The sequence below is a fragment of the Aethalodelphis obliquidens genome, unplaced genomic scaffold, assembly GCF_003676395.1.
Source record: "Aethalodelphis obliquidens isolate GAN/ISIS:26980383/991018 unplaced genomic scaffold, ASM367639v1 scaffold93, whole genome shotgun sequence".
Lineage (NCBI taxonomy): Eukaryota > Metazoa > Chordata > Mammalia > Artiodactyla > Delphinidae > Aethalodelphis > Aethalodelphis obliquidens.
This window is the reverse complement of record NW_020838037.1, coordinates 4,751,332-4,764,219: the sequence shown is the minus strand read 5'-3', so window position 1 is coordinate 4,764,219 and position 12,888 is coordinate 4,751,332. Positions and strand designations below refer to the sequence as shown.

The following is a 12,888-nucleotide window of genomic DNA, read 5'->3' as shown; positions in this document are numbered from 1 at the left end:
AAAAAAAAAAAAAAAAAAAAAAAAAAAAGAAATGAAGACAGTCTCAGAGACCTCTGGAAAAACAGTAAATGCACCAATATTCGAATTATAGGGGTCCCAGAAGAAGAAGAAAAAGAGAAAGAATCTGAGAAAATATCTTAGCCACCCAAGCCCAGGAAGTGCAGAGAGTACCATATAGGATAAACCCAAGAAGAAACATGTCAAGACACATATTAATCAAACTAACAAAAATTAAATTCAAAGAAAAAATATTAAGAGCAGAAAGGGAAAAGCAAAGAATAACATACAAGGGAATCTGCATAAGTTTATCAGCTGATGTTTCAGCAGAAACTCTGCAGGCCAGAAGAGGGTGGCAGGATATCTTTAAAGTGATGAAAGCAGAAAACCTACAACCAAGATTACTCTACCCAGCAAGGATCTCATACAGATTTGACAGAGAAATCAAAAGCTTTACAGACTAGCAAAAGCTAAGAGAATTCAGCACCACCAAACCAGCTTTACAACAAATACTAAAGGAACTTATCTAAGCAGGAAATACAAGGAAAGAAAAAGACCCATAAAAACAATCCTAAAACAATTAAGAAAATGGTAATAGGAATATACATATCCATAATTACCTTGAATGTAAATGGATTTTGTGTCCATTAGAATGCACACAAAAATAGGACCTGTGTATATGCTGTCTACAAGAGGTCCACTTCAGACTTAGGGACATATACAGACTGAAAGTGAATGGATGGAAAAAGATATTACATGCAAATGTAAATCAAAAAAAAGATGGAGTAGCAATACTCATATCAGATATACTAGACTTTAAAATAAAGACTACTACAAGAGACAAGGAAGGACAGACACTACATAATGATCAAGGGATCAATCAAAGAAGGAGATACATCAATTATAAATATTTATGCATCCAACATATGAGCACCTCAATACATAAGGCAAATGCTAACAGCCATAAAAGGGGAAATTGATGGTAACAAAATAATAGTGGGTGACTTTAACACCCCACTTACACCAATGGGCAGACATCCAGACAGAAAATAAGGAAACACATGCTTTAAATGACAAAATAGACCAGATAGACTTAATTGACATTAATAGGACATTCCACCCCAAAGCGGCAGAATATACTTTCTTCTCAAGTGCTCATGGGTCATTCTCCAGGATAGAGCACATCTCGGGTCACAAATCAAACCTTGGTTAACTTAAGAAAATTGAAATCGTGTCAAGCATCTTTTCTGACCACAGTGCTATGAGATTAGAAATCAATTACAGGAAAAAACCTGTAAAAAACACAGACACATAGAGGCTAAATAATTCACTATTAAATAACAAAGAGATCACTGAAGAAATCAAAGAGGAAATAAAAAAATACATAGAAACAAATGACAATGAAAACACAACAACCCAAACCTACGGAGGCAGCAAAAGCAGTTCTAAGAGGGAAGTTTATAGCAACTCAGTCTCACCTCAAGAAACAAGAAAAATCTCAAATAAACAATCAAACTTTACACCTAAAGCAACTAGAGAAAGAAGAACAAAAAAACCCCCCAAAGTTAGTAGAAGGAAAGAAATCATAAAGATCAGAGCAGAAAAAAATGAAATAGAAAAAGAAAACAATAGCAAAGATCAATAAAACTAAAAATTGGTTCTTTGAGAAGATAAACAAAATTGATAAACCTTTGGTCAGACTCATCAGGAAGAAAAGGGAGAGGATTAAAATCAATAAAATCAGAAATGAAAAAGGAGAAATTACAACTGACACCACAGAAATATAAAGGATCATAAGAGACTACTATAAGCAGCTACGTGCCAATAAAATAGACAACCTGGAAGTAATGGACAAATTCTTAGAAAGGTACAGCCTTCCAAGACTGAACCAGGAAGAAATATGAACAGACCAATCACAAGTAATGAAATTGAAACTGTGATTTAAAAACTCCCAATGAACAGAAGTCCAGGACCAGATGGCTTCACAGATGAATTCTATCAAACATTTAGAGAACAGCTAATACCTACCTTTCCGAAACTCTTCCAAGAAATTGCAAAGGAATGAACATTCCTAAGCTCATTCTACGAGGGTACCATCACCCTGATACCAAATCAGACAAAGATATCACAAGAATGAAAATTATAGGCCAATACCACTGATGAACATAGACTCAAAAATCCTGAACACTAGCAAACTGAATCCAACAACACATTAAAATGATCATACACCCTGATCAGGTGGGATTTATACCATGGATGCAAGGATTCTTCAATATATGCAAATCAATCTATGTGATAAACCATATTAACAAATTAAAGAATAAAAGCCATATGATCATCTCAATAGATGCAGAAAAAGCTTTTGACAAAATTCAATACCCATTTATGATAAAAACTCCCCAGAAAGTGGGCATAGAGGGAACCTACCTCAACATAATAAAGGCCATATATGACAAACCCACTGCAAACATGATTCTTAATGGTGAAAAACTGAAAGCATTTCCTCTAAGATCAGGAATAAGACAAGGATGTCCACCCTCACCACTATTATTCAACATAGTTTTAGAAGCCCTAGCCATTGCAATCAGAGAAGGAAAAGGAATAAAAGGAATCCAAATTGGAAAAGAAGAAGTGAAACTCTCACTGTTTGCAGATGATATGATACTATACATAGAAAATCCTAAAGATGCCACCAGAAAACTACTAGAGCTAATCAACGAATTTCGTAAAGTTGCAAGATACAAAATTAATGCACAGAAATCTCTTGCATTCCTATACACTAACAACAAAAAATCAGAAAGAGAAATTAAGGAAAAATCCCATTTACCTTTGCAACAAAAAGAATAAAATACCTAGGAATAAACCTACCTACGGAGGTAAAAGACCTATAGTCAGTAAACTATAAGACACTGATGAAAGAAATCAAAGATGACACAATCAGATGGAGAGATATACCATTTTCTTGGATTGGAAGAATCAATATTGTGAAATAGACTACACAACTCAAAGCAATCCCTATCAAATTACCAATGGCATTTTTCACAGAATTAGAAGAAAAAATTTTACAATTTCGATGGAAACACAATCCTGAGAAAGAAAAACAGAGCTGGAGGAATCAAGCTCCTTGACTTTGGACTATACGACAAAGCTAAACTATTCAAGACAGTATGGTACTGGCACAAAAACAGAAATATAGATCAGTGGTACAGCATAGAAAGCCCTGAGATAAACCCACGCACCTATGGTCACCTAATCTATGACAGAGATTAGAGGACAAGTCTATGACAAAGGAGTCAAGAATATATAATGGGGAAAAGATAGTTGCTTCAGTAAGTGGTGCTGGGAAAACTGGACAGCTACATGTAAAAGAATGAAATTAGAACACTCCCTAACACTATACACAAAAATAAACTCAAAATGGATTAAAGATCTAAGTGTAAGACTGTAAACTATAAAATTCTTAGAGGAAAACATAGGAAAAACACTCTTTGACATAAATTGCAGCAAGATCTTTTTTGACCCACCTCCTAGAGAAATGGAAATAAAAACAAAAATAAACAAATGGGACTTAATTAAACTTAAAAGCTTTTGCACAGCATAGGAAACTGTAAAAAAGACAAAAAGACAACCCTCAGAATGGGAGAAAATATTTGCAAACGAAGCAACTGACAAAGGATTAATTTCCAAAATACAGAAACAGCTCAGGCAGCTCAATATGAAAAACAACAACAAAAAACAAAAACAAAAAAAGCTCAATTGAAAAATTGGCCAAAGGCCTAAATAGACAGTTTTCCAAATAAGACATACAGATGGCCAAGAGGCACAGGAGAAGATGCTCAACATTACTAATTATTAGAAAAATGCAAATCAAAACTACAATGGAGTATCATCTCACCAACATAATGGCCAATGGCCATTATGAGAATGGCCAACATAAAAAATCTACAAACCATAAATGGCAGAGAGGGTGTGGAGCATATGGAACCTTCTTGCACTGTTGGTGGGAATGTAAATTGATACAGCCACTATGGAGAACAGTATGGAGGGTCATTAAAAAACTAAAAATAGAACTACCATATGACCCAGCAATCCCACTACTGGGCATATACCCTGAGAAAACCATAATTCAAAAAGACACATGTACCCCAATGTTCATTGCAACACTATTTACAATAGCCAGGATAGGGAAGCAACCTAAATGTCCACTGACAGAAGAATGGATAAAGAAGATGTCATACATATATGCGATGGAATATTACTCAGCCATAAAAAGAAATGAAATTGAGTTATTTGTAGTGAGGTGGATGGACCTAGAGTCTGTCATACAGAGTGAAGTAAGTCAGAAAGAGAAAAACAAATACTGTACGCTAATGCACATATATGGAATCTAGAAAAATGGTACAGATGAACCTATTTGCAGGGCAGGGATAGAGATGCAGACATAGAGAATGGATGGGTGGACACAGAGGGGGAAGTAGACGGCAGGATAAACTGGGAGATTAGGGTTGATATAAATATAGTACCAAATAGATAGCTAATGGGAACCTACTGTTCCCATTAGGATCTCAACTCGGTGCTCTGTGATGACTTAGATGGGCGGGATGGGGGGGTGGGAGGGAGGTCCAAGAGGGAGGGCATATATGTATACATATAGCTGATTCACTTCATTGTACAGCAGAAACTAACACAACATTGGAAAGCAATTATACTCCAATTAAAAAATTCTAATAAAAAATAGTTACCATGGTATAAAGCTTTCTCTTCAGCACTTTACATTAGTGTTATGTATTTTTTAAAATAATATTAAAGGGTATTTAGTTGCAAATCTAAGGAAGACTGTTTTCTTTTAAGCTAGATCATGCACACGGTAAAGAAAGCATCATCAAAGCATCTAAAAAAATAACTTGCCTGAATTGTCTCATAACAGGAGGTTCCAATAAAGAATGCAGTGCTGCCACCAAAAACTAACCAGGAGAATTCAGGAGGCACAAAAGGAGGAGGGAGGAGATGCCAACCCAAACATCCTGTCAACTTCCTAGAAACCTTCACACTGGAATCTATCTTGCCTGAGAGATCTGCACACCACCAGGATAGACCTTGATTCAGTCCAAGTATGGGCAACAAGCAAGATGACTGGCCAAAGACAACCTGGAAAGCAAAATCCATTATCATAAAACGTGAGACTGCAAGCCACGTGGCAGAGCAGCTCTCCTGGGTTCCCTTACCCTACTGCTCTCCACCTGGGTGCCCCTTCCCAATAAAGTCTTTTGCTTTGTCAGTACATGTGTCTCCTTGGACAATTCATTTCCGAGTGTTAGACACGCTTGGGCCCTGGAAGGGGTCCTCCTTCCTACAACAATTATAGAGGAAAAGATTACCTATTATAGTAATACGTTTTGAAAGTTTTTTTATACTGAGAACCTTAAAACAGTAGGTTCACTGGCATACTTCATTACACTGAAAGGCAAAATTAAAAGCACTATATTTATTAGACAAATGATTATCATGTAACTAGTTATAGGTGCAACAGACTTTATTAAGACAACATACTGTAAAACAGCTTTACAAACTCACATGCTTACAGGGGCAAGTAGGCTATGTAAATTAGTGAAATGGTCAGGGTGTGAGACAGTGGGGTGGGTGAGTACACATCTTATCTGTAGCAGTCTGGATGGGCTAGATTAGGGCAGAGAAACAAAGAAGTCAGTTGTTCAATTGTTTAAGACAACCAAATTTGTTTGTTGCTCACACTACATGTTGGTCAAGGGTCAGCTGGGGACCCTGTTCTTTGTCATTAGAACAAATCTATCTAGATTTGACATATCTATCAAATGTCACTATCTAGAACATTATTGGTTACTATGGCAGAGGAAAAAGAAAGCGCACGGTTTATCTTGCTTAGTCCAAGCAACATTTTTTTCCTTAATTTGAAATATGTTAGAAGGTATGGTAGTCATTAGAACTGTTCTCAGATATTTTATAGCTTTCTTTCTTTCTGTGCACAAGGTACAATAGCACTTTCCTGCCTACTTGCAATTAGATGTTACTATGTGGCTTGGTTGGCCAACAAAATGTAAATGGAATTGATGTGCATAAACTTTAAGAGCCACAAGGTTTCTTTTCACTCAATACCAATAAGATATATTTTCAACTACAACAACTGTGACTATTCAAGAGAACTCTTATATAAGGTAATTTAAAACAAAGCTCAAGAAGTAGAAACAGTTACCAAAAAGTTTACAATTAACTTTGATATTTAATTTTTAATATATAATGAAGAACCAGCATTCAAATAAATAGTATTTAACATCTGATAGAAGACTCAAAATATTTATTTAATCATAGTGTCTGTATTTTCTTATAGTGAAACCCAAGAGTATTGTCTGCAAGGAGCTCCACACTTTGATTTTGTTCTCCACCAATGTCTGTTTCTGATTCTCTTTGTTAGTGGAGATTGGGGAAAATCATCCCCACATTACCACATTTCTGGCCCATTCCCCCACCTCCTCAACCATGTCCAGGATTAGTCTGGGGAATGGAAGTAGACAGAATTGCAAATGCAAGAATCATCTTCATTTATATGTATGAACTGATAAACACTAACTCCTTTATTTACATGGCTCCTTCCTCTCCCCCTATATTTTCAGTACAATTGACTACAGGAAGTATTGGGTCCCTATTAGAGTCAGGTGTAATGGTTAATGGCTATTTTCTGACTTAGGAGCAGAATTTGGAGAAATAGACTCCCTATTATTCCACAGGGACACATAAAAATGTATAGAGGTAAACATATTTAAGTATTTGAGTTGAACATTAAATGTCATATTAGAATATATATTTCATTGTACTGGTGATTGAAATCTGTAAATACTATGCCCTAGAGTAAGTTTCAGCTTCTCTAAGTGTGAAGAAGAGGTTCCGAAATTACATTCTTTCATGTATAGCTCCCCCAACAGTGTCCAAGGATAGTAATTAGATGACTATTCTTGTTTTTTAAATTTTGTAATCTTTGGCTGTGTTGGGTCTTCGTTTCTGTGCAAGGGCTTTCTCTAGTTGCGGCAAGTGGGGGCCCCTCTTCATAGTGGTGCGCGGGCCTCTTCACTATTGCGGTCTCTCTTGTTGCGGAGCACAGGCTCCAGACGCGCAGGCTCAGTAGTTGTGGCTCACGGGCCTAGTTGCTCTGCGGCATGTGGGATCTTCCCAGACCAGGGCTCGAACCCATGTCCCCTGCATTAGCAGGCAGATTCTCAACCACTGTGCCACCAGGGAAGCCCAAGATGACTATTCTTTAATATGAAAAATGATATTATAACAATCCTATGGTATTTTTTCTTTCAATTGAATAAGAGTATAAAGAGTATATTTAATAAGTGGGGCAATATTTTTTAACCATCATTATGTTTTTAATATAATTTGCCCAATATTTGTCAAACATAATGGATAAAACAGAAAACGTTTTTTTCCCTCTATTCACTTTCATAAAATAGATACAGATAACTTAGAGATCATCTAGAACGGTGGTACCCTGGGGAAACTTGAGTTATTTTTGGGGGTCTGTGAGGTCAAACTATTTCCACAATAGTAAGACATTTTGTGCCTCTTTCACTGTGCTTGACATTTGATGGTGTAAAAGTAATGGCGGGCAGAATTCTAAAACAGCCCCGAGGTTTCACTCTCTGGTGGGCACACCTTGGATAACCTTCTCATCTTGAATGTGGGCAAATCCTGTGAATATAGTGGGCTACCACTTCCATGCTTTAGTTTACTACTCAGTTAACTCTGAGTTATTAAAGGACATTATTCATTGGGCTTGATCTAATCGGGTAAAACCTTAAAAGGAATGGGGCCCTTTGTGTTATAAGAGATTTGAAGCACAGGAGAGATTTGATGTGTAAGAAAGTTCTCCATTGTTGGCTTTGAAGATGCAGGTAAAGAATGCAGTGGCCTCTAGTTGCTGAAGGTGCCTCCAGCTTATAGCCAGCAAAGAAATGGGGACCTAGGTCTTGCAACTTCAAGGAATCTAGTTCTGTCTCAGCTATATGAACTTGGAAGAGGACCCTAAGCTCCAGATGAGAACTCAGCCTGGCCAACATGTTGAACTAAGCCTTGTAATACCCTTAGTAGAGGACCAGAGATGCAGTTCCCAGACTACTAATGGACAGGACTTCAAGCTAATAAGTGGGTAGTGTTTTAGACCACTAAGTTTGTAGCAATTTGTGATGCAGCAATGGAAAACTAAAATAGTGGCTAAACTGCTGACACCTTGGCACAAATCAAGGCACCAAAATGTTTTAGTAGTCATCCATTCTTCACTTCCATGTACTCACAGGAAAAGATTCCAGTTTCACTTACGAATGTCCTCAATGATAGAGTAAATAATTTTGTCAGATCTCAAAACTTGAGTACAAGTCATTTTAATATTCTGACTGATGAAACACCATAAAGCACTTCTGCTGCATACTGAAGTACAGTTTGCCTTAAAAAAAAGAACTTGTGTGACTGTTCGAATTGTGATCAAAACTAGCAGCTTTTATCACTGAAGGCAATTTTTACTTGAAAGAATGACAAACTATGATTATTAAGATTTGGGTATTTGGCAGACTTTTTTTTTCCTCAAAAATGAATGAAATAAGCCTATCATTTCAAGGAAAAAACTGACAGTATTTGTTGACAATGATGAAATTCAGGCTTTCATGCAAAAATTAGAATTTTGGAAAACTTAAACTCTCTACTGTAAGTTTGACAACCTCTCCATACATAAAGACTTTTTCTTATGATATCAGTGGTTTATTAATGAATGTGATTTTTAAATATTGCACAGTAAAAGGTATCAACATTTAGAAGATCTGCATAGCTCAAATATTTTCCAAATGATCAATGCATGATGTTACAAAATTATGCATGGGTAAAATATCCATTCAGAGTGCAAGTGACCAATGGATTTTAATGTAGTTGAGTATGAAATGTTGATTGATATGGTTCCAGATTCCAAATTGTAACTGTCCTTTAAGAAACTACCATTTGTGGAGTTTTGGTTTAGTAACAAAGAAGAATACTCACAGTTAACTGAAAAGATTATAAAGTTCTTTCTGTTTTCCAACTACATTATCTGTGTTTTCTCCATATACTTCAACTAAAACAACATATTGCAAGAGATGGAATGCAGAAGTAGATAGACGATCTCTCACTAAGGAGTATATTAAAGAGATTTGCAGAAATGTAAAACAATACCACTCTTCTGACCAAATTTATTTTTGTTTTGGGAATTATAATTATTTTCATAAAATATGTTATTTATGTTAACAAGTCTTGGGCTTATTATTTTTAAATTGATGAATAAATGAATATTTTAAAATTTGTCTCACATTGAATGACTATTATAGTAAATGTTGATAGAAATAATGCAGAGAAACAAAAATTTTCTGGAAGCTTCAATACTTTTTTAAAGTATAAATAAGTCCTGACACCAAGAGGTTTGATACATGTAAATACCGAAAAAAGTTAGGAATCCTTGGTTCAGAAAGGTTTTGTGCCCTGGCTCACATTATCTGTTTGCATGCCACCTGCTAACCAACTTTTAAACAAATGCTCCACATTAATTTTTTTTAAACAGCACACTACTGCTGATATCAGTTACTCATTGGTTAGTGTGGCCTAAATTGCGATTAGAAAATAGACCCACACATGTATAATATAAAATGGTTCAAACACAATAAAGGTTACGTGGGCCTCTCACTGTTGTGGCCTCTCCTGTTGCGGAGCACAGGCTCCGGACACAGAGGCTCAGCAGCCACGGCTCACGGGCCCAGCCGCTCTGTGGCATGTGGGATCTTCCCGGACTGGGGCACGAACCCATGTCCCCTGCATCGGCAGGTGGACTCTCAACCACTGCGCCACCAGGGAAGCCCAATAAAAGTTATTTCTTGCTTAACAATTGCTGGCTTTATGCCACACTGTGATTCAGAAGCCCTGGTTCAGACTCTTTCATGGTTCTGCCATCTCTTGATGCTTTGTTAGCTGCATCCAGCTGGCAAAGGGTAAAAGTATACTTACTTCTTTAAAATCTTGCCTTGGAAGTGGCACACACTACTTCTGCTCACATTTCATTGGTGAGAATTAGTTAACGCCCACACCTGGATGGCAAACACTTCTTAGCTGCGAAAGGGGAGATATTATGTTAGTGGCTAGCCTGCTGCTACCACTGTGAAATAGTGTCTAGAGATTGAGAATTGGATTTGGGTATGAATCTTCATTCTATAACTTACCATCTCTGAGATTCTTTCTTCTTTATTGAAGCTTCATGAGTACAGGGACTTTATCTGTCTTGTTTTCCACTCTAGGCCTAAGTCTGGGTATACAGCAGTGAACAAGATACACAAAATCCCTATCCACATGGGGTTTACATGTCAACTGGACATCTAGGTTAAAATGTTTTTTGACATCTGGGTTAAAATTGATGAAAACACTCAAATTTCATATCTTGTGGAAGTCCAAAGCCCATCCAAGATTTCTAAAAATTCCCGGGAGGATGAGATTCTCATGATTTCAGCTGCTTTCTAGACTCATCTTCCTACATGTGTTGCCTTTTTATTCACTTTTATTCACATTGCCATGGATGCTTAATTCAGCCATTTCACACATCTCCACCAAAATAACTCACCCAGACTAAGCATTTGTGAGTAATGGAGACTTTCCTTAAGACCCTGGTAAGGATCATAATGCTCATTGCAGAGCAAGAATCTCTGTATCCATATTAGCCATTTTTGCTTTCAAAATCCTTTTTCGCTATCCAGTCACCCTGGGTTGCTATTTGGATTTTTTCCCATCCAGCTGCCGGCATTCTACCTCACTGACTCCCTTCCCATCTTTTGGATTATTTCGTAAGAATTTGAATTCATTTCCCTTTATAATTTAAAGCACTTCAGCTTTCTTTAGTTTCCATTCCTCAAACTTAATCAAGATGCTCAGCAGATAAAAAGACCTTCTTTCTAATTCTAAAAGAATATAGTAGTGATTACCGAGTGCAAATAAAACAATTGGTATGTGTTTATTTTCCCTAGGATAATGGCTCAAATCAGGGTTGAGATGATGACTGATTATGAGGGCAGAGACTATGGTCTCCAGGGCCTAGTTCACTACTTGGCATATAGCAGCATGCGGTAAATATTTTTAGAAGATAATTATTGAATTCGGAGACTCTTTGATGAATATTGGGATAAATGACCAGCAATTTAGTAGTTTGTAGTGATGCCATGGGGTAGAAAATGATGAAGGCTGATTTCACATCTGTATTTCTTCAGCATTTGGTTATGCTTGTTATAAAACAAATTAACAAGTATCACTGCCCGTTTTGGTTATTTTACAATATGGCTGTGTGTTCTGATAACGATTGTGATGAAAAATTGGAGAAATAATAACATTTTTCTGAAATAATAGGATAACAAAATTAAAATAATGGTGGGAAATTAACACAGAAACGAGAAGAGTAAGATGGAGAAAGTAAATTAACGTTGTACTGAACTCCTATTATCAGCCTCTTTAAAAAGCGGTGTTTAAGTAGTAATCTCTTAAAGTCCTCATTATAACCCAGATAGTATTTCCCTATTTTACAGATGTGGAACTTGACGTTGACAGTGGTTTGCTAACGAGTGAAGGGGAAGAGGGAGCACTAGAACCCCAGCCATCCTAAATCCTTGTCATACTGCTGCACTTGAAGACTAGAGGTATCTCTTCTAATTATGCGTTATAAGAAGTCAGTAGAAAGCATTAAAGGCAGATTTTGCGACCTGACACAAACTTGCCTGAATCCTTTGCAATCGAGGACCGCGGCGAGCAGCTAAGGAGCTCCTAGATGATCGATCCTCTCCGAGAGCTTTGCGTGCGCGTGCCCGAGATGGTAACGCCCACCGCACGCCGCCGTAGTGCTCCGTCGCCATAGCGACTGCCCGTGGCAACCGCGGAGGTCTGAAGGCCCGCAGGCGAGCTCCGGATTTGGGCCGAGTTCTCATCTTCTCTTTACTTCTGTGCTGACTGTTTTTTTCCTCCTTCCCTCTTTGCCGCCCTCCCTCCTCTTTCCCCTTCTCTAGAATCATGGCGGGCGGAACCGGGGACGTTCGGAAGCTTTTCATCTTCACTACTACTCAGAATTACTTTGGACTGGTGTCGGAATCTTGGGACCAGCCGCTGCTGTACAACAGTCCTGAAATCAACAACTTCTTGGACGACGGGAACCAGATGCTCCTCAGAGTGCAGCGATCCGACGTCGGAATTTCCTTTTCCAATGTGGTATGCTTCCCTGCACCCCTGCCCTGACCTACCTTTACGTCCCCGGGCTCAGCCAGAAGGATGTCGGGTCCGTTTCTGCCTTCCTGTTTGGATCATCCTAGAGGGCCCAGTGCTGTCCCCGCTTGATGAGCTGCGCTGGCCTCGTGCTTCAGCGTGTAGTTTCCAAGCTTGGATCCCCCCTGACCAAAGGAGGTTCCCAGTCCACGCACCTGAAGAGAACAATTCTAGTCTTTCTAGTTTTTTTTTTTTTTTATACTACAGATAGGTTATAGTTAAAAATAAAATATTTACCTTATTTATTTAAACATTTTTTCTTTCTCCACCCTGTTGAGGTTCTTCGAGGCAAATCCTAGTGTATCTTTTTTGGATTATATACGAGTTTAAATTTACTCTAGGGAAAGAATAGTTAGGAATTCAAATCTTTTAAGAAATGATAAGGCAGGAAGTTTACATTCTTTTTGTTGTGCCACATATGATGTATTGATTTATTCATTATTATTTACTGCTGCCTCCACTGGCAAGATTGTTTAAGAAATGGTTGCATTTGCAACCAGGAGATACACACACACACACACACACACACACACACACACACACACACACACA

At 37.6% G+C, this 12,888-nt stretch overlaps 1 protein-coding gene across 1 annotated transcript in view; it reads left to right on the top strand.

Moving 5' to 3' along the window:
• The first annotated feature begins 9,914 nt into the window (after positions 1–9,914).
• The window catches only part of DYNC2H1 (dynein cytoplasmic 2 heavy chain 1), a 373,792-nt gene continuing 370,818 nt past the window's right edge, over positions 9,915–12,888 (top strand). The window contains exon 1 of the mRNA XM_027095669.1: positions 9,915–12,282. Coding sequence (XP_026951470.1) covers positions 12,088–12,282 — 195 coding nt within the window. The 5' untranslated portion in view covers positions 9,915–12,087. The remainder of the gene's footprint in view (positions 12,283–12,888) is intronic.